This window comes from Uloborus diversus, chromosome 8 (assembly GCF_026930045.1).
Source record: "Uloborus diversus isolate 005 chromosome 8, Udiv.v.3.1, whole genome shotgun sequence".
Taxonomy (NCBI): Eukaryota; Metazoa; Arthropoda; class Arachnida; order Araneae; family Uloboridae; genus Uloborus; species Uloborus diversus.
The window spans coordinates 12775841-12795270 of NC_072738.1; the positions used below are offsets into that span (position 1 = coordinate 12775841).

Here is a 19430-nt window from a genome sequence, read left to right on the forward strand (position 1 = left end):
GATGTAACTCCGAGGTTAAACTTTTGAGATGGGACAATGAAGTCGGACCTTTGAGAGAAAACCACGAAGTCAGAATTTCGGGATGGAACTTTAGCGTCAGAACTTTCAAATGGAATTCCAAGGTCAAATTCTTGAGAATGAGCTTCAAAGTCAGATTTTTGAGACTGAGCTCCCAAGTCAGAGTTTGGAAGCTGAGCTCCGAAATCAGAGTTTTGAGGCTGTGATCTGAAGTCCAAGTTTTGAGACTGAGCACCGAAGCCTAGTTTTTGAAACTGATCTCCGAAGCCTACTGTTTGAGGTCGAGTTCCAGAGTCAGATTTTTGAGACTGATCTATGAAATCAGGATTTTTAAACTGCACTCCAAAGTCAGAATTTTCAGACTGAACTCCAAGGTTAGAAATTTTAAATCTATCTCCAAAGTCAGCCTTTTTATACTGATCTTCAAATTCAAAATTTTTAGACTGATCTCTGAAGTCATAATTTTCCGATAAAAATCCGAAGTCAGAACTTTGAGACTTTGCGTCGAAATCAGAATTTTCATTCTGAGCTCCGAAGATAGAATCATGAGACTGAATTACGAAATCCGAACTTTGAGGCTGAACACCGATGTCAGAGCCCTGAGACTGAACTTCGAAGTGATTATTTTGGCTAGCAGAATCCAGAAATGCAGGACCTTCCACAGCCTCCTTTTTCTGAACCTCTTGTCTTAGGTAATTTTCATTAGAATCTAGTTTGGAAGAAGCGTTGCGAAAATTTTCACCAGAATAATCTCTCGAAGATTTCAGATCAAAAATAGTTTCTTCACTTTCTCGTAGCGTTTGAGAAATTGTAGACATTTTTTCCATTTCTGATTGTTCCGGTTTCTTCGATTTTTCCAACTGAACACCAATTCCAGAGTTTAGAGACTTATCTTCAACTGCTTGCTCATGGCTTGCGCTACGGTCCTCTTCAGATGAAATTAAACCACCAGCTTTCAGGGTTTGCTTGTCAGATTCAGTTTTCTCGGATGATGCTTTTGCTTGAACATCCTGTTGAGCTTTTCTGCCAGAAGATATTTTAGTAGACTGATTACTAAGAAATTTTTGAGATTCTTCCTCACAGCTTATTTGCTCAGCTGATATGTTTGGATTTTCCTTAAGAATTTTTAGATTGGAACCAACTTCTTTAGGTGTTTCCCTTCCCTCATTCTTCGCGTTTTCTTCCTTGACTTGCTCTTCGTATTTTGCTTCTTGCCTTGGACGTTCACCTCCTAGTTGTTCTGGGTAAACTAATCTAAACCTTCCTTCTTCTTGATACTGTTTGTTTTGTGACTTATCACCAGATTTTTTCGTTGAACTATGCTCTTCATCAGACATCTCATCAAAAGATTTTTGTTGCTGCATTTCAACTGCATGATTTCGCGTTTTATCATGTACAAACATATTATCTGAATCATCTTTTTTAATGATCTTTGGTTTAGCAGTTTCGTTCTTTGGAGTTGCTGATTCAGAGAAAAAGGTCCCCGTTCTTGAGGAACCTGAAACTAAACGTATATCTGAAATAAGCGACTCACTTCGATAATAACATAACAGGGATATCAAAATACTTGCCATGATTATAAATGTTAATTGGGTTTAAACATTGATAATTAGACTCAGATTTGTTTCAATGCATCGAAAGTACTGCAAGTACTGCTACAACTTTTTTGTACACTGTTAAAAATTCAGGAAGATTTTCTGGTAATTGTTACTGTAAAATTGCATCGCCGACGCATCGCTGATTTTTACGGTAATTTATACCGGAGAAATAAGCGATCCCAGCGCCAACTGGTTGCTGTGGCCTACCGAGGAAACCGTAAAATTTTACAGTAACATTTGATTTTTACGGTAATAGTTACTGGCAACATGAATGCCAGTAACAATTACCGTAAATTTTCCGGAAAATTTTTAACAGTGTAGGAATGTTTACTTCAGTAAATTTTAACGAATGCATCCTTATTTCCTTATTAATTTGGAGAATGTCGAAGTACGTCCAACTATTGTATCCTAGCCTTCAAGTTTTCAACATCAGACAATGTTGTGGCAAAAACTTAAGATCCTCCTTGCTATAGCCCTCCTCCCCCCCAAAAAAAACACCCTATACTTACGTTATCATAATATAACCTTACACAAACAATGTTTCACTTTCCACCAATTATATAAGTTAAGTTACTCCAGAGCAAAGGAGGCAGCTATGCTGACACCGATTTTATGGAGTAAGGTCACACAAACTGTTTTACACGCTGTAAAAACGATTCAGAAACGTTCCTGGAAAATAACAGGCAGCTGATGTGCCCAATCTATGCCGGTAACATACCTCGCAAAACCCAGGAACGTTTTCCGTTAAAATTCAGTAACTTGCCTGAAAAATTCAGAAATCTTCCCGTTTAAAGCCAGTCGTGCCACTGGAACTTCAGAGTAATCTTAGGTAGGGATAATATAAAAGCTTAGAACCTTCCTGATTTATCAAGACAGTTCCAAAGAACAGTATTGAAAACATGGCCAAAAGCTAAGCCAGAATTGCATGTAAGTATCAAGCGTCTCACCTGATTGCAATTCTCGCAAAGCTATGAATGAGTGAATAAGTAGTCTATACTTATTCACTCTCTTTGGGAGTTAAATCAGCATGAACGAGCCGTAATCGAACTGAAGCCGGCACACCTTATAAATACTCTCAGTGATTCTTTAAACTGGCAGCTAAAAATATTTTAAACAACAGAGAAAAGTCTGCATTTAGACAACTTCTAGCAAATCAGGAAACTTTTAGACAATGATACGTGATATTTCCTGGAAGTGGATAAAAACCATTGAAATGTCGAAACGTTACACGGAAATAGTCGGTAACGTCTCGGAATTTTTTTACAGTGCAGTGTGAAGGGCTATTTTGCAATCCAGTTTTATATCTAAAGACAAGAAAGATTTTTGATTCACCCTGTAAAGGAACCCGTAGCTTGATGATTGTACAGATAAGAATGAAGCATGTCGTTTTTAATTTTTTAGACATTAGATTATAGCTATATCCATAGATAAGCAAGAAAATAGGCACGAGCAACTCTACTAAACTATTCAAAGCGTTAGTGGTGAGGTTCAGCGATTGTTAATCAAGTGTTTATTGTTTGAAAATAGAAGTTGATTTTTGTTCATCATTTATAAAATCATTGGATGAACTGCCTTGTAAGATAAACATTTCAATTAATTTACCTGTAAATCTCGGTGCAATAGAACTGCGGTGTTTGTCGGCTTCGAATGAGGGAGACTGCTCTTCAGCCTCAGAAGTGTTGGGATGAATTTTCGACTTGAAACTCCCTTCGAACTTGGAGTTAAATTGCAGTGGATTTGTAGACAAAACATCCGCTAAAATATTGTTTAAAAAAATGAAATTACGGAAGCATTTAATAACATTAATTCCATAAAAGCAGTCATTTTTAGGAGTCGTAATTTTCGCGAAAATGAAAATATTGTTAATTTCGCGAGCGGAAAATTTTGCAAATTTTGCATGAACAAAAGAAAAAGGGTAACGATTCCAACAACAGACATGTTTAAGACATCGCTCTCAGGTTAACTCAACTTTCTGAGCCTTTTAATGTATTTAGTCATTAAAAACTACTTTTCTCTCGTGCAACTACATGTCATCTAACGTTTGGCCCCTTCTTGATCCTCTGAATTAGTTAATTATTTTTTTATTTGCTAAATTTCGAAAAATGGTCCGACCCCCAGTAACAGACACCGACAATTCTGACGATACCCAGTGACAGATAGGATGAGGAAAGAATGACTAATGGACAAAGCGCCCCTTTTCTCTTCAAAATGTGCAAAAGTTCTTTACTTTTGGATCTGAAACCTTATTAAATTCAAATGAACATGAAACACTGGCAGACCTCGTGGTAGCTGTTCATAGCCTTCCACCACTGACTTGTAAATAAAAACTGGCACATAAAACTCACCCTCATAACACAAGACGGTTGCATCGTCTTCATGGGCCACGGCAACATCAGTTTTACCGCCTAAAGTTCTTATTATTTAAATCCTAACTTACGACTGTCTGTTCTGCCTTGTGCTGGTAAAGGGCAGTAACTGCAAATTTTTCATTTTGCATTTTTGTCCTCTATTGTACGTTAGCTTTATTGTACAAGCTTGTTTATTTGATTTCCGCTGAAAAAAGGACATGAAAAAAGTTTCTAATTCCTTATGGATAATATTGAAGGCGATACACATTTCTTCCAATATCTCGAAAACTCATTTCTGCAGATAATGCCGTTTACCTGCACACGGCAGTGTTACTGGACCCTTGTCTGTTACTGGTGCCGTTACTCTACATGAGGATAAAATATTTCACAATGCTTAAACTTTCGCAATATCGCCGGGATCTCGAGCATTAAAGCTTCGCATTACAGTAGGTAATCAGAACACCTTAAGAGAGGAAAGATAAATTGTTACACTCGTCTTCGGTTGTATATTAAACTTTAGGGACATACAGGTGAAGAAAATGTTTATAAGAAATAGTGTTTATTTACTGAGTACCGGAAAAATCTAAATTAAGATTAAATTTTGCAGCTAATTATCTAATTTCTGAGACGAATGCAAACAACCGAGAATATAATAAACCCTATTCACGGTTTGGCAACAGTCCCTTCAACTTTTCGTCTGCTGGTATTTTGTTCAGTATTTAGTATTAGTAGAGCTATAGAAACTCGTTTTAGTGATAATCACTGGCCTTTAGGTACATCATTAACATGCGTAGGGCTTATACAGACTTATGACTGAATGAAAAATGCTGAGGAAAGGGGAAAATAAAAAGAGAATGAGTTTTCATCACGTTTCTCATGAGGAACTAAGAGGCTTAAAATTACGAAAATACGATTATAAAGAGAGTATTTAGTGCCAAAAGAATTGTTCATCATTCTTTTGAAACGTTACTAAGTTAAAAACTTTCAAAAGACCTCATTTAAATAGAAAATAAAAGTTTAAAAAAAAGATAATTAATTTGAATTTTGAAATTTCGAACTCAAATTATGTTTTTCGCAATCACGAGTTGCAACAGGACCCTACTCATTGGGGTTATTGTTTCTAGAAACAGCTCCTGTCTCCCTAAGCCTACCCTTCCTCCTGGGCAGTTACGTGTGTATAGTTGTGCGTGTGAAGGCGTGTGTGTATGTGTAGGCGCGCGTACGTGCATGTGTAGGCTTGCGTGTGTGCGTAAACCTGTGTGTATGCACGTAGGCGTGTGTGTATGTGTGTAAAGGCTTATGTGTATGAGCGTGTGTGTGTGTGTGTGTGTGTATGAGCGGCGTGTATGTAGGACATGGACGCCATCGACCAGGAGAAACGGATTCCAGGACGCAGTGCTCGGAGCCGCGCCTGCAGAGGCCGCGGCCGGTGGGTGGTGGTGTCCCTGGTCGAAGCTGAAAAAGGAACCAAATGCCAAGGACGGTGAAATGAAAGCAATAAGCAATCATGATTGCTCAATAAGCCGCCTAAAAGCAAGCGCTAATAGACGCCGTAGAACCGGATTTTCATCCGCTTCAGTAGTGACTCGCAAACTCCCTAAGAATCTACCACGGTGCTTCATTTTTTCATGATACGTATACGTAGAACAAAATATCAATGTTAGAAAACATTTGAGGATAATAGTTTTAGTAATAAAAAAAGGCATACCATTATTAGAGCTCTCCTCAGTACCTGAAAAATATGAGAGCGCTATTTAATTCCTGCGTGTAACTAAAAATATGCAGTGCAGAGAGAGAGAGAGTTTACAAGATCAATAAAAATAAACTAATAAAATAAAAATTAAAAAAAAGAAAAACGGAGGACAAATTTCAAATAAGTAAAATGTAAAGGCTCAAAAAATTATGGCACTTTTTCCCCTTATTGCAGCGTGAGACCGTATCAAAGACTTAATGCACAAGTCATTTATTTTTGCATGTTTTCATAATAGTTCAAGAGCCAGGGAGACCTTAATTATTTTCTGAGTGACAAAACGTGTGGGATAGAATGAATTAGTATGTACTATGAACATAAGAATGCCTGTTAGCTTGGGCCGTTGGCAACTTACAGGTACAGTCATAGAAAAAAAAACGAAACACTCGATCGTATTCAAAGACTATTGACACTAGAGACACGTGTGAGGTGTCATTGTTTCAGGAATAAAAAGTTCTACATAATTACGTTGAAAAATCATTGTTAAGGGGTCGTCTTCATATTAAAACGAGCATCAACTTCAATTTTTTCAATGAGAACCCCCTTTTTTTATCACATATTTGTGATCAGCATTCATTTTTAACTCTGTATACAAAATGTTGTTCAATTTGAACCAGCCGTTACTTCAGAATTTAGTTCTGAAAAATTCCTCTCGTAATGTTAAAACGTATTTTGATATTTTTACTCATAACACAAAAACTAGATTAGGCACGGCAAAGATTGTTTTTTTATATCAAAATATGAATCGACCCAATAATAAAAACGCCCTTTACAACACCTAAAATGTAATTTTAGTTTTTTTTATGAATTATTTAAATATTTTTTGAAAAAAATATGATCTGAAACCATATTAAATTTTACCAGAAAAACAATCTAGAAGAGCTTTTATGCGGGAATCCAAAATTTGAGCTCAAAATATTCAGTAGTTTTTGCACTATGCTTAAAACTTCATTTTTTCTCACTTTAGGGGACCGTATACTTTTTTAAAACAGAAATTATGAAAGTTGGTTTCTTCGTAAAAAAAGAAAAAAAAATGTTCTACAAAATAAGCAAACCAATTATAACGTGGTTTTTCTACATTACAGTTACGTCTATGAATTTTTTAAATGCATAAATTTATTCGCTGTCTCTGCAGAAAAACAACACAATATTGCAACTGTCAGTTTTTTGTGGATATCATTCAAACGTCAATGTGTAAATAATGCGAAACACTACTTCATTGTTTAATAAAAGAATAGTTTATAGAACTCTTTTAATTAAAAGCTACACGTAAAATACTTCTGTTTTTTTTTTTTTTTGCAATAGACAGTGTAGAATTAACGGCTCTTCCCGGTAATAATTTGCTAAAAGGAAAAATTATTGCCTTGGCTAAATCGGGAAAAAGCACTCGAAAAATAGCTGACGGTGTGAAGTTTCGCCTTTAACAGTATCCAGATGGGTCAATAGGTAATATTTGCTCTTAGATAAGTTTACTGGTTTTTAGGAATTATTATTATTTTTTTTTTGTAAAGTGTTTGAATAATTTTCAATGTGGTAGGAGAGGAAATTTTAGCAGCAGTAGAGGGCCGCGTGCTTTGAGCCTCATTCTGCACGAAAGTAGTAGTTGTAGCTAATTGTGAACTTTTTTTCTTTTTTTTTTTTTTTGACTTCGTCAAAAATTTAACAAAACATTAATTTGCGTGTTAGATTAAGTTGAGTTTTTGTCTATTCTTAATTATAATTTAAATACCTTTTTTTTCTCTTTATTTTCTCGGTCATTGTCCGTGCATTTCACATTAAAACTATTCTTGCAAGACAAAGATAAAATTTCAATTTTTTTTTAATTTTTTTTGAATAACGTGGAAAAATATCGGCAAAAAAAAATAGAGTTGTAAAAAATTATTGTTTTCAACTACTAGATGCCTATCTTATTAAATGCATGTTTTTCAGAATCCAATATCTGAATATTCGTCCCCACCTTTAGGACACTGACACTCTATTTTAACTTTCTGGTCCTATTCTTTAAGCAAACAACGGGCCACATGGGCCAACTGCGAGGGCTGAATGCGGCCCGCATCTCCACTGCGGTTTGGTTATCCCATTCGATGACTGCAGTGCGTCCTAATAATAAGCACAGCAGCCCTGCACCGAACATCTGGTTTAACCGAACAATGAAGCAGGTGTCATGTCATTGAAGCCAAGAGTGCCTAAAAACTGGTGGATGAAGAAAATTTATCTCACCAGTGAGATGTTGTAAACATACAGCAGATAAATTTACTTTATCTACCAGTTTATTCGCACTCTCAGCTTCAATGAGGTGACTTCTGCATCCCTCACGCTTAGTTTCGATTCCAGTCTGCGAAATCCGTAGCAAGGACGAAAGTGTAGTCTCTGGATAGATTAAACTTATCTGTTCAGTTATGCTTTGTGTAATATTGCTCTAGGTGCGTCTGCCTATAGCCTCACACTATAGGAAATGTTCATTTGCAAGTATATAGTCCGCGAAACAAAATTAAATAATACTAAGCTTTGTTTGCATGGTGCTAAGTTACAAAATCAGAGAAATGACAAGAAGTCTGATTTCGATTCACCTTGGTTTAAGCTAAAATAACTTTTGTCTTTTTAAATTACGAGTTGGACCACCTCGAATCTCGTTGCTAGAAATAGCATTGGGAAATTACTTTCCTAAATTGCTTTTAAGAGCCATTACATGTTTAGCTAAAACCGCCAATTGTGTTATGATTTTTTTATATTACCACGCATTATGATCTTCCGCATCAAATTTGGATTTGAAACAAATTCTCTTTTTTTTTTATTACAAAAAAGCCGCTAGAACAATTACCGTGTTTGTCCTTAAATCATATAACCAAATTTTTACCAAATATTGTTCGAGTATGAACAGTTTGCTCAATAACGGGTATTTATATTCTCCTGTTTCTGTTTTATTTTTCAGATTGATACTTCGTTCATTTTATGTATATGGAGCAAGTTTTCACGGAATAAATAAACCTTGCTTCGCTCGTGTCTCCAATCTATTTAATGCTGCGTCTTCCCACTTTGTGCGGTATATTTTTTATATTTTTGTGTGCGATGGCCTAAATTTCTGCCGATGTTCTGCGAAATTAAAAACGCGCAATTCCATTTTACATCAAAAGACTTTCTATTCATTCCAAAATAAACCTGTAACATAGGTGCAATACATTTACCAAACTTATTCACATCATGATTCTTGGTATAAGATTGGATATTTACATTTTTGTGAGGCTAATTTGTTGAATGATTATATAAGCAATACAATAGGTTCATATTAGAAAAGGCAAAAAGTTCCATTAATTTTAATTTGTCCTTATTCGATTTACTAAACAACGATCTATACGATGAACCAGTCAAACCCAGTCCGTCATTCTTAGGTTAATTCTGATAGACAAAAATCTGTAAATATTTTAACTTTTTTTTCAAAAAAAAGTTTTTGACCGTAAATCTTTTTTTCGCGCAACATTATGGGCCCAAAAAGTATCGAATTACGGAAAAAAGAGAGAATTTCAAAAAATCATGAACTGAGCTGGATAATCTCGATCTTTTCTTTGTTTACATTCCGTTACTTGATAAGCCGTGACCTTGAAAGAAGCGTTTTCAATGTGGTGACGGTCCCTAAAACGTTTTTAGTTAATAACTCCTGTTCTACTGCACGGAATGCAGTGAAATTTCGTACCCTGGCTGTATTTTGCGGTCTAAACATAATTATGTAGCAAAAAATAGGGGTTCCCATTTAAAAATCAAGAGTTGGTGCTCGTTTTGCTTTGTATATGGTCCCTTATCAAAATTTTACCTATGTAGTTTTAAAGAAGACTTAAACCAAGTCGGATGACACCTTTCTTTCCTTTCTAGCATGAATAATAGCCGAATAATTAAAAGTGTTTCGTTTTTTTTTTCTATGACTGTACCTAGTGCTCAATGTACGCACAAAAAAAAGCTAAGCTTACTTTCTGAGAGCTTATTTTTACCTGTATTTATAGAACATTGTCAATAATTAATAAAATATATTGCTAGACACTTCCCTTCGGCGATAATATATATACGAAAAAAGAGTAAAGTTTGGTAACACTGGCTGTTTGACTATAAGTTCTACTTCTTTTTACTACTAATTGGCATAGGAGAGTAACGAAACTTATATTATTCAAAATGTACTACATCGTAGAGGTGCACAATTTCTGCTTTTATCATTATTATTTGATTTTGCTCTTTTTACCGACATCCCGTTTTTCCCATCCAGAGACTGCAGTTTCGTAATTAAAGTCTCTAGATGGGATAACCGGGCTATCGGTACATTGCATATAGTTCTGCCTTAGCCCTGGTTTAGGAGTGGTAACTTATTGCTAAATTACTGGTTTTGTTTCTTTAATTAAGGTTTCCCCAAAGAAAATTCAGATCTTTAAAAATTACTTTTAATATTTGTCTATACTGAACTATGTTAAATTAATTTCACACATTACAAAAAAAATCAAAGAAAACGTTAAACTTACTAAATAAAGGCGTTTCCGAAATTTCAGTCGCTCTAGAATTAGCAGCAGATGATACTATCAAACATAAAATAGATAAATTACATTCCATTAAAATAAAATTGCTCACATACGAAAGCAAATATCAAATAAATTGAAACAAAAACTTTAATTTGATTCATATACAGTTTAAGATTTATTTCTTTGCATTAAAATCTTTTGTCGTGAAACGAGGAATCGATGGTCCGTGAAAACCTTTCGGATAATACTGGTGGTTATTTATTAAAAAGTTAAATTTTTCTGCGATTAAATAAAAATTACAGCTGTCGTTGCGCAAGACTAAGTGAATGCATTCGTCTTGGTGAATATCGGGTATATATTGAATTATATTTGAAATAATAGTTACCAGAACATAACATAACATAACACAATAATAATATTTTTGTATTATGTAGAAAACGAGCATTCAACATTATGAGACTTTATCACCTATGAATTTGGTTACAGCTGATAAGATACTGTAATAATGCAATTGATTGTCCGCGACCTGTGTGGTCTTTAGACATCTGCGGGTTGGGAACCGATGATGCAGACAAACATTTTCCGCTTTTCTTGAAAAATTTAAATGTACAGCTAATATTTTTGATTTAAGCTTTTTAACTCAATTGACTCTGATCCCTGAATTTCATTTTACGCTCAGTATTGTTCTTTTCAAAAGCATTTCAGTCGTCAGGGGGCGAAAAAGGTGCAACCATATCTGCTTTTTTTGACCTTGCATTAATTATTCTTTTACAAGAAGAAGAAAAAAGCGAAAGTCGTACTTATAAATCCCACGATTGAAATTTAAAATACGTCTGTGAAACCGTTTAAAACCTTTTTTCTTAGTTGATCGGCCCCATTTTATTTGCTTATCCGACATGAAGAAACTTAATAATAAATACATTGCTAAGCGGTGTGCTTCGACGGGACGGCTTTTGTAATATGACCGTTGCAAATTTCAATATTGAAAGGACAGATCAACTAGAACTTACTTGAGGATTCTGATTCAGCCGCAGAATTGACCTCACTGGCACTTGAAGCTGAAATAAGTAAAATATGTCATTTTGAAGAAGAATGAGAAACTAACCTAAAATAAATTGGAACCTCATGAAACAAAAAACATCACGTCCATAAAGTTGATCAAATGTTTCAAATGAAGATCCCATTTTTTGCAAAACACTTGCTTCCGTAAGCAATCGCTCATTACTCGAAAACGGTAGGTTTTTTAGTTTAAGTTTGTAACACAAATATTTGATTTATGCAAATACTATGATTTCCAACAAAACCTCACAATTTAATGCAAATTTTTTGCAAAAAAAAATAAAAAACCCAGTACCTGTCGCTTAATAAAGTCATTACAAGCTTATACCAAAAGCCCGATTGTGACTACAGTCGAATCCGGACTTATGCGAGGGATGCGTTCCATGACTCCTCTCGTAAGTCGAAATTCGTGTTGTGGAAAAGTGTTGTGTCTATGATTTTTTTTATTAACAAACCCAATCATTTTAGACATTTTTTAAACCCTTTTTAAACTGCTTTAGACCATTTTTTAACTATATATTACCGTTTCTTACATAAAGAACCGAATTTTTACCATATTCTTAAAAAAGCTGCATCATTTAACATAAAATACCGTTACGATGCACAAAATCAATGATCGATGGGAGAGAGAGACAAAAATAAAACAGTGCGGTACGTACAGTATGTAGTAATAATAAAGCACTTCACTGTAAGAGTACTATACAGTAGATGCAATAAATTACATTTATAAGTTAAAAATTGATGATGATGATTTATGCTGCGCAATCTGATCGTCATTATAATGTATTTTTAACTGCAGTGGCTTTGCATTTACTTTATAACATTTACATCTATGGTAACACCCTTCTTTCAGAGTCTCTATAATCAGCAATACAAGAGCAGATTCTATTTTCATATTGTTTACATTTTGCTTAAACACCACTTTGTGAGCTTCATATTAAAACTAAGGTCTGGACCTATACGGATTGTCTTCTCTTGATTTTTAACTGTACGTATGAAAAATTCACTCAAACATAATTGTCGTGCTACCTTCGATCCACTTTCTAGTTGTTCAAGTGCATCAAGTATTTTTACCTTTTCTTAAATTATCGCAAACTTTCCCTTTTTGTTTCTATCTTCAAACTTTAGATGAAACAGTGTGCCTAGGTGCCACCATATTTCATCACCTTTAATGAAAGTACCATCACGAAGTCAATGTTTAGTAGTCAATAACAAAGCCGAAACTTAGTATCCCGATTCCTTTCAAAATATTTTCACGTAGAGAGCAAGAAATTTGATTTAGCTCTAAAATTCGTTGCTCCTGAAAAACTCGCGTTGTAGCCATTTCGCTTAAGTCGAATCGCGTTGTAGCGAGAGTCAACTGTACTACAGTCTGCAGTTTCGTCCTTGTCATGAACTCATCAGTCTGGAAAGAGTTAATAATAGACGGGGAGGTAGATGCTATCTAAATGAAGCTGAAAGCGTCAACAAACTGGTAGGCCAAAAAAAATAACCAACCAGCAAGAGTTCGTAAGTAATAGTGCTGTTCAATTCGTAAAATGAAGGCATAATATTAAGAGCTAGCTTTTCTTTCACATCTTTTTCAGTACAATGACTTTGGGACCCAAATGAATTTAACGGACCTAAGCAACTTAATGGCAACATTTCCTTATCACTTTATTTTTGGATGGATCCCGTCAGAAAATAAAGAAACAGGTTATGCACTCTGCTTTTAACCTATTTGTAAATTTTGCATCGTGTTCAATACCTCCAATTTTTCAAAAATTCAAATTTCTAACTATGGTTCGGAGTTTTAACAAAAACGTGAACTCAGCCCAAATTTTCAAGAAAAATTCTGTAAATCACAAATTTAGGCTACAATAGAGGTCTTTCATCGGTGCTAAAAACGGATAAACACAAAAGTAGAATTTCGTGAGTGAATATACCTTAAACAAAAGACGCCAGTGTTTATACCAAATGAGTTGCATTAGAAGTTAACCAATAAGATTTACTGTTCAAGAGCACCGAATAAAGAAGAAAACCAATCAGAAGTCAACTATCAAAGAAGGAGAGGGAGAAACAGCCAACAGAAAAACATTTATAAAAATTGCTTCCAAACATCAGAAGAAATGAAATATGTAAGGAAAAAATCATGGACTAGAGACCGAGATGTTTTTCACAGGATATCTTTAAGTCACTCCAAATAACTCTGCACCACCTAATATTTTTTGTACTGTAGTATATTTTAAAATCATTCAAAGTGCAAATTTTACTTTGTGACCTCTCCAGCAAGAATCACTGGTCTAGTCCAACCGCGAACAAATAACCATTGTCAATCATTTGAGAAAACGAGTCCATTCCTTAAAATAGGTAGAGAAGTTAGAAAGGACGCGTGCCATATTTCGGAGTTGAGCTACATATTGGCGATATGAAAAAAAAAAGTACTCCTACTATATGTTCGTTTTGCGAATATTTAAAGTAGCATTGAGTTGGCGATAAAGTAAAAATGACAAGCTTTGCATTCTTTATTGCAACCCTACTCTCGCTAATTTTCAATTAAAATTAATAATAGGAGGCTTTAATATTTCTGGTCAATGGCTGATGAAAGAAGTGAAACCAAGACCCACCCATTAGCGTAAGATGTAACCAGTACAATGAGACTTATACCTTGACCGTAAAAAATTAAAATGTTTTACCTCTTTGGCTAATTTCTTAATTTCCAAGGTGACGCATTCAAACTCTAGAACCAATGACGCACTTGCAAATTCCGTTTTAACTTTCCTCTCCATATCGTCCCTTCACAAAAATGGACAATTCTGAAAAGAGGCGGAGCCAAGTGTCAACTCTTCGCGATCACACTTTACTTCTAGTTCTTTTTTCCTAAGTTTAATAATCTAAAGAACATGAGATAGCGCAAAGTTATTCGAACTGGCTGATATATATATAGCCGGAAGACAGAACAAAGAAGACAACCAATCAGAAGTCATGAATCGAGGAAGGAGAGAGAGAAATAATAAACGGGAAAGTAATTATACAATTTGATTTCTGTTATAAGAAAAATTTAAGTCCTGAAAAAAATCACAGACTAATGAACGAGACTATTTTCAAGTATAAAAAACTTCTGTAAAATCAAGCGAAATCATTTGTATATCTTCATAGCCTGAAGAACATTTACAAATATTTCTAACAGCAGAGAAATCAAAGTAATACCTGAAGTCGAACAATTTTATTGCATTTATTGTTATGAGACTCCAATGGACAAGTCGCTTACAAATGTAAAAAAGGTGTTATTACAAAAAACATAAATACAGCATTAAATCGCGTTCAAATAAACAAAATTATCAATAGAACTAATGCATTGACCAAACAAAACTTTTTGTCATTCTTCAAAGTAACTAGTAAAGTGAAAAACAGTAGTCGGAGAAATTCCGTATAGTACACACAAAGCTATTCCAAATTTCAGAATGTTCAACAAAGTAGCAATTGAAGTTGGGCAGTTAAAAAGAAAAAGAGAGAGAAAGACAGAGATGCCATGCAAATTATTTTTAGTTTTATTTTATTTTTGTAGGATTTATTATTATTCTGCAATGTAGTTTGCTAATATTTTCTAATTAACTGATAATAAGCTTTTGCGCTTAATTTGTGCAAATATTTTTTAATTCAAGCGTAGCCAAATTGAAAGCTTTTTAAATTATGACAGCAAACTATTTAATGGGTGAAAAGATAGCTCTTCTTTTATTTATTTTCTTTTATTTTCATATTTTTTAACGGATCAGGATTTGGGTATTGATACTTGCAAACTTTCAAAATGCATACAGAGCCGAAAATACCCTTAAATCTTTACTATTTCAATCAAGCTACCGATGTATGACCATAATCTCAAGATGTTTTTCTTTCCGAAAAACATTGCTATCAAACTGTTTTTGTTGAGATTTTTAAAATGCCAAACATTCAATCTACTCCGGAAAATGCAAATAAATTGGTGAATATGATGTGATAAACATTTTAACAGATGGAAATTTTCCTAAATGAATAAGAAATATTCACTGTATTCCATTCATTTTGAATGTACTAATTGTAAATATTAACTATATATGTTTTCATCGCATCTAAAATAATTATTTTCTAATGAAATTTAAAGCTTGTCCTTTAAACAATTAAAAGCATTTTAGAGAGAATTTTCATCTGAAGGAAATATCTTTCTTAAATGGCGGTAGTAAAAATCGAGTTGTTTTGAGTAAAGCAGCGTCTTTCAGAGAAAAAAAGGGATGCAAGAGGAATTTGAAAGTTTTTTTTTTTTGAAAAATTTACTGTTGCACCTAATACAGCGAAACCGATGAAAACTAAAATTTTTCAAGAAAAATGTTTTTTTTCAATGTGAGTAAATGTAACAAAGAAGAACATGCAGCTATCACAAAACAATGAAGCGAATGAACATAGTAAAAAAGAGAATTATACTGGATTGAAACCGTCTTTCTAAGCAGTCGATTTGTTTGCGTCTGTTTATGATTAATATCACATTATATTAACAATGTACACAATTTTTCTTTTCCTTGAGAAAAAAGAGAAAGAACTAGAGATTAATGTTGAATATGTTTGCACTTTCTTTTCCTTTTTTAGAAATAAACTAGCGACATTTGGGGAGCTAAGCTAAAAGAAGTTACTGGTGGTGTTTTTTTTTTTTTTTTTTCACACGCGAGCTAATGTGTGCATTTTTAAAATAAATACTTTAGGCAATGTTAGAAGACTGCTTAGAGATCAAAATGTTTTTTTGAAAGCGGATATTGCACTTTCTTCAGACCCTATCATGCTACAATGCAAGGTCTTTCCGTATTTAGTCCTTTCATAAATAATGGATGAATACTAAAAATCATCAGGTAGGATGAAGTCATAGGTTTTGCTTCCATAAATAAAGTATAATTTATCAACAAAAGAAAATTTTCAACCTTTTTTTCCTCTAAATGGGAAGATAATTTTTTTAAAAAATGCATATAAATGTGACAAAATTATTTTTAGTAGAGATCTTGATTTGAAACACTGATTTGATCAATTTTATGGTGTCATCAACGATAAAAATGTATTGAAATTGAAGCATCTAAGAGCAAAGGGGTGCAAGTGCCAAAAGTAAAAATTTTGAGACTAGTCCGAATAGTAGAAGAAATTTAACTATTTTGGTGCAAGATTTTGGGGGTACTAATAGCCCTGGTAGGCGCTGCTATACAGCCTTAATTTTAAAAAAAAGGACTATTCAATGAAACAGTACCTTGGTTTGGAACTTTTGTACGTGTTTTACTCAAAACTTCAAAAAATCCACTTACATCCCTTTGCTTCTCACTGCCTCAATTATACTCCATTTAAATGTAACCATACACATAACAATTCATGTACCAGCAAATAAAATTAAACAAAAACACATTAAAGTTGGACATTAAAAGAAGTTTTTTTCTACAAGGAGCAAACAGTATACAGTTCATCAACTATTTAAATACTTAAAAATTTCTACAGTGCAACAGAAATATAACATCAATTTAAACCTTTATTATATAATAACTTGATGCAAATAAATACTTTATACAAGGTATGCAAAATATATTTCTAGACTAAATACATAAATCTTGAGATAAATGTGAAACTCAATTGTTTCTAATTTCTTCCTCGTAGAGCAATCTTTTGAATCAATCAATAAACCGCCATAAATCCGGATCCTACTACTCCGGATCCGTTTGATTCGGACATCCATTTAGATGTAAATACTGTAAGCAAAGGCAAGTTTGCGCAATAATGTATTTTTTAGCCGTTTTTTTTTTTTTTTTTTTTTGGTAAAGTATTTTAATTTTCTCTCATGCAATTTTATATTCTGCTCTCTTGAATTAAAAATACTGCTTTACTGTGTACAGTAGTATGTTTCTGTATCTTAGATCAAGTTACAGGTAACTTGGTTTAATCCTTATGAACATTAATTCAGACGACCTGGATCCCCTATTAGTCCTTATTAAGTCCTTATTAATGAGGTTCTACTGTATTTAATTAAAAAACATTTCAAAAGTTTGCTAACACCTTAATGAAACTTTTGCTCAGTCTACTAACAGTTTGAAGCTTATCTTTTTATTTTATTTGAAGGAAACTTATAAGCGTGGGTACAACAAAAAATACGTTTGACCCTTATTTAGCATATATAGTGCTTGTGAAAAAAAATAGCTCAACGTAAAGCAGCAACTGTGCATTTTACGCCTGATCGCTCCGATAGGAGGTCACGGGAGGTCACTGTGACCACCTAAAAATTTCTTTATTCAGCAAATTTTGTCTGGTGATTCGGCAAATCCTAAAAATAGCTGCATTACTGCAGTTTTTAAATGCCTGGGCATTTCTTTTCATGATATGTACCTACGTATGCGTACTCGTATTTTATCATTCGGAAAATATTGGAGCTTCATTCGGCAATTTAGAACTCCATCCTCCGAAAAATTTAAGTTCGGGTCATTCCTGATTGTACGGCGGAATTGCTTACCTCAATATTATCATGCAAAGTAAGGTGAATTAAAAAAAAAATACTAATAATAATAGTCTTAATTGTTTTTTTCTATTTTCATCCCCTCCAGCCGCAGCAAAAATAAAATAGAATGTGGCTTGCAAACAAAAAAAAAGCGAGGTCGTGATATTCTATACACATTGTCTTTAGAAAGACAATTTAACTGTTTTAAAGGAATATGCACAGTAGCAGCGGGAAAAACTTTTATCTTATCAATAAACCACGCGTGTAATCCACTTTATTCTATCTGTCATAAGCTACACTAAAATAGTTAACATTTCTTAAATTTTGCCTTTCCTTTTGTGTTACAATTGACTCAGCCTTGAAATCTATTTTACACACATTGTAATAATATAAAACCGAGATAAATTATTTTCAATGTTATCAGCGAAAGATACAATAGTTAGTAGCTTTACAATAAATGCTACTCACACTAAACAACAAAAAAACTAAAATTTCGTATTTGTTTCTGTTATTTTTTCTGAGTTGCAATTTTTTTTCTTTATATGCATTGGTTTATTCGTTTAAACATTACAATAATTTAACAATTAGAAATGCTTATCAATTAAAACTTTTGAACTTAGGGACGCTTTGCAAACTTTGCAATGTTTGACTAAAAACTAAATTTTTGACGAACTATAAGTCGCTGTTTTGGTGTAAATGAACCTTCAATCATAATGATTATATAGAACTCAATTTATTTTAAGCAGTGCTGAGCTAAATTAATCTTCACAACAAAGCACACCTACTGTTTCCCTTAATTGTTTTTCTTTTTCTGATTAAAATACTATTTTCTTGGTGTTTCTAAAATGAAACTTTTCTCCTTACCTCAGATTTAAGACTTATCACAAAACGCAAAGTATATGTTTATTTTAAAATTATTTTCCGTAACTGTAGGCATTTTTGCAAATAAAATTTAGAGTATGCGTACATATAAATTTTAAATATTTCCTAATAGAAAATACAAGCCCCTAGGAGTTATATCATTATTAATATTATTAAACTAAATACAAAACTTTTGAACAACAATAATGCAGGATAATTTGAGCTATCCCGGTTTACCAAATGTAACATTGTAGTTTGATGATTTTTTTTAGTCTACACTAAATTCAAGTCCTTTTCTCCGTTATCTATTTTTTTTTTACTTAGAATAGTCACGTTTTCTAAAATTATTAGCTCTTTGTGTGACAAAACTATTTAGTTTTGTTTTGTGAAGGATACTTTATGATCAAATACTTACCCAAATTTGGTCACCATTAACAATTTAAGAATGAATGTTTGGCATTTTAGACTCAAATCAAAACAATTACTCTTACTTCAAACCGCCAATCAATCCCCAGCAATGAAGATTCTCTGTTTAAAAAATCAAAATCTTAAGATTGTTAATTAAAAAAAAATTCAGAGCATTCAGAAAGTTTGCACAATCAATAATCTGTTAAGTAAAAAACATCCTGTATCAGATCTATAAAGGGAAACAACGTTGGATTTCTTCTTTTTGGACTTAAGATAACTGCACAAGCATCAAACTAATCTGTAAAGAGACTAAGCACAAAAATTATTCATCAGTGAATTCGATTTGGATTTTCCCTTCAATTAGTACGAAAACATTTTCATTTATAATACATAGGGGTCATTCCATACGAAATGAGC

At 33.4% G+C, this 19430-nt stretch overlaps 1 protein-coding gene across 1 annotated transcript in view; it reads right to left on the minus strand.

Annotated features, from left to right (window-relative positions):
* The window catches only part of LOC129227931 (titin homolog), a 111028-nt gene that overhangs the window by 80186 nt on the left and 11412 nt on the right, over positions 1-19430 (minus strand). Inside the window, exon 3 of the mRNA XM_054862551.1 lies at positions 104-1387. Within this exon, the coding sequence (XP_054718526.1) occupies positions 104-1387 (1284 nt within the window). The remainder of the gene's footprint in view (positions 1-103; positions 1388-19430) is intronic.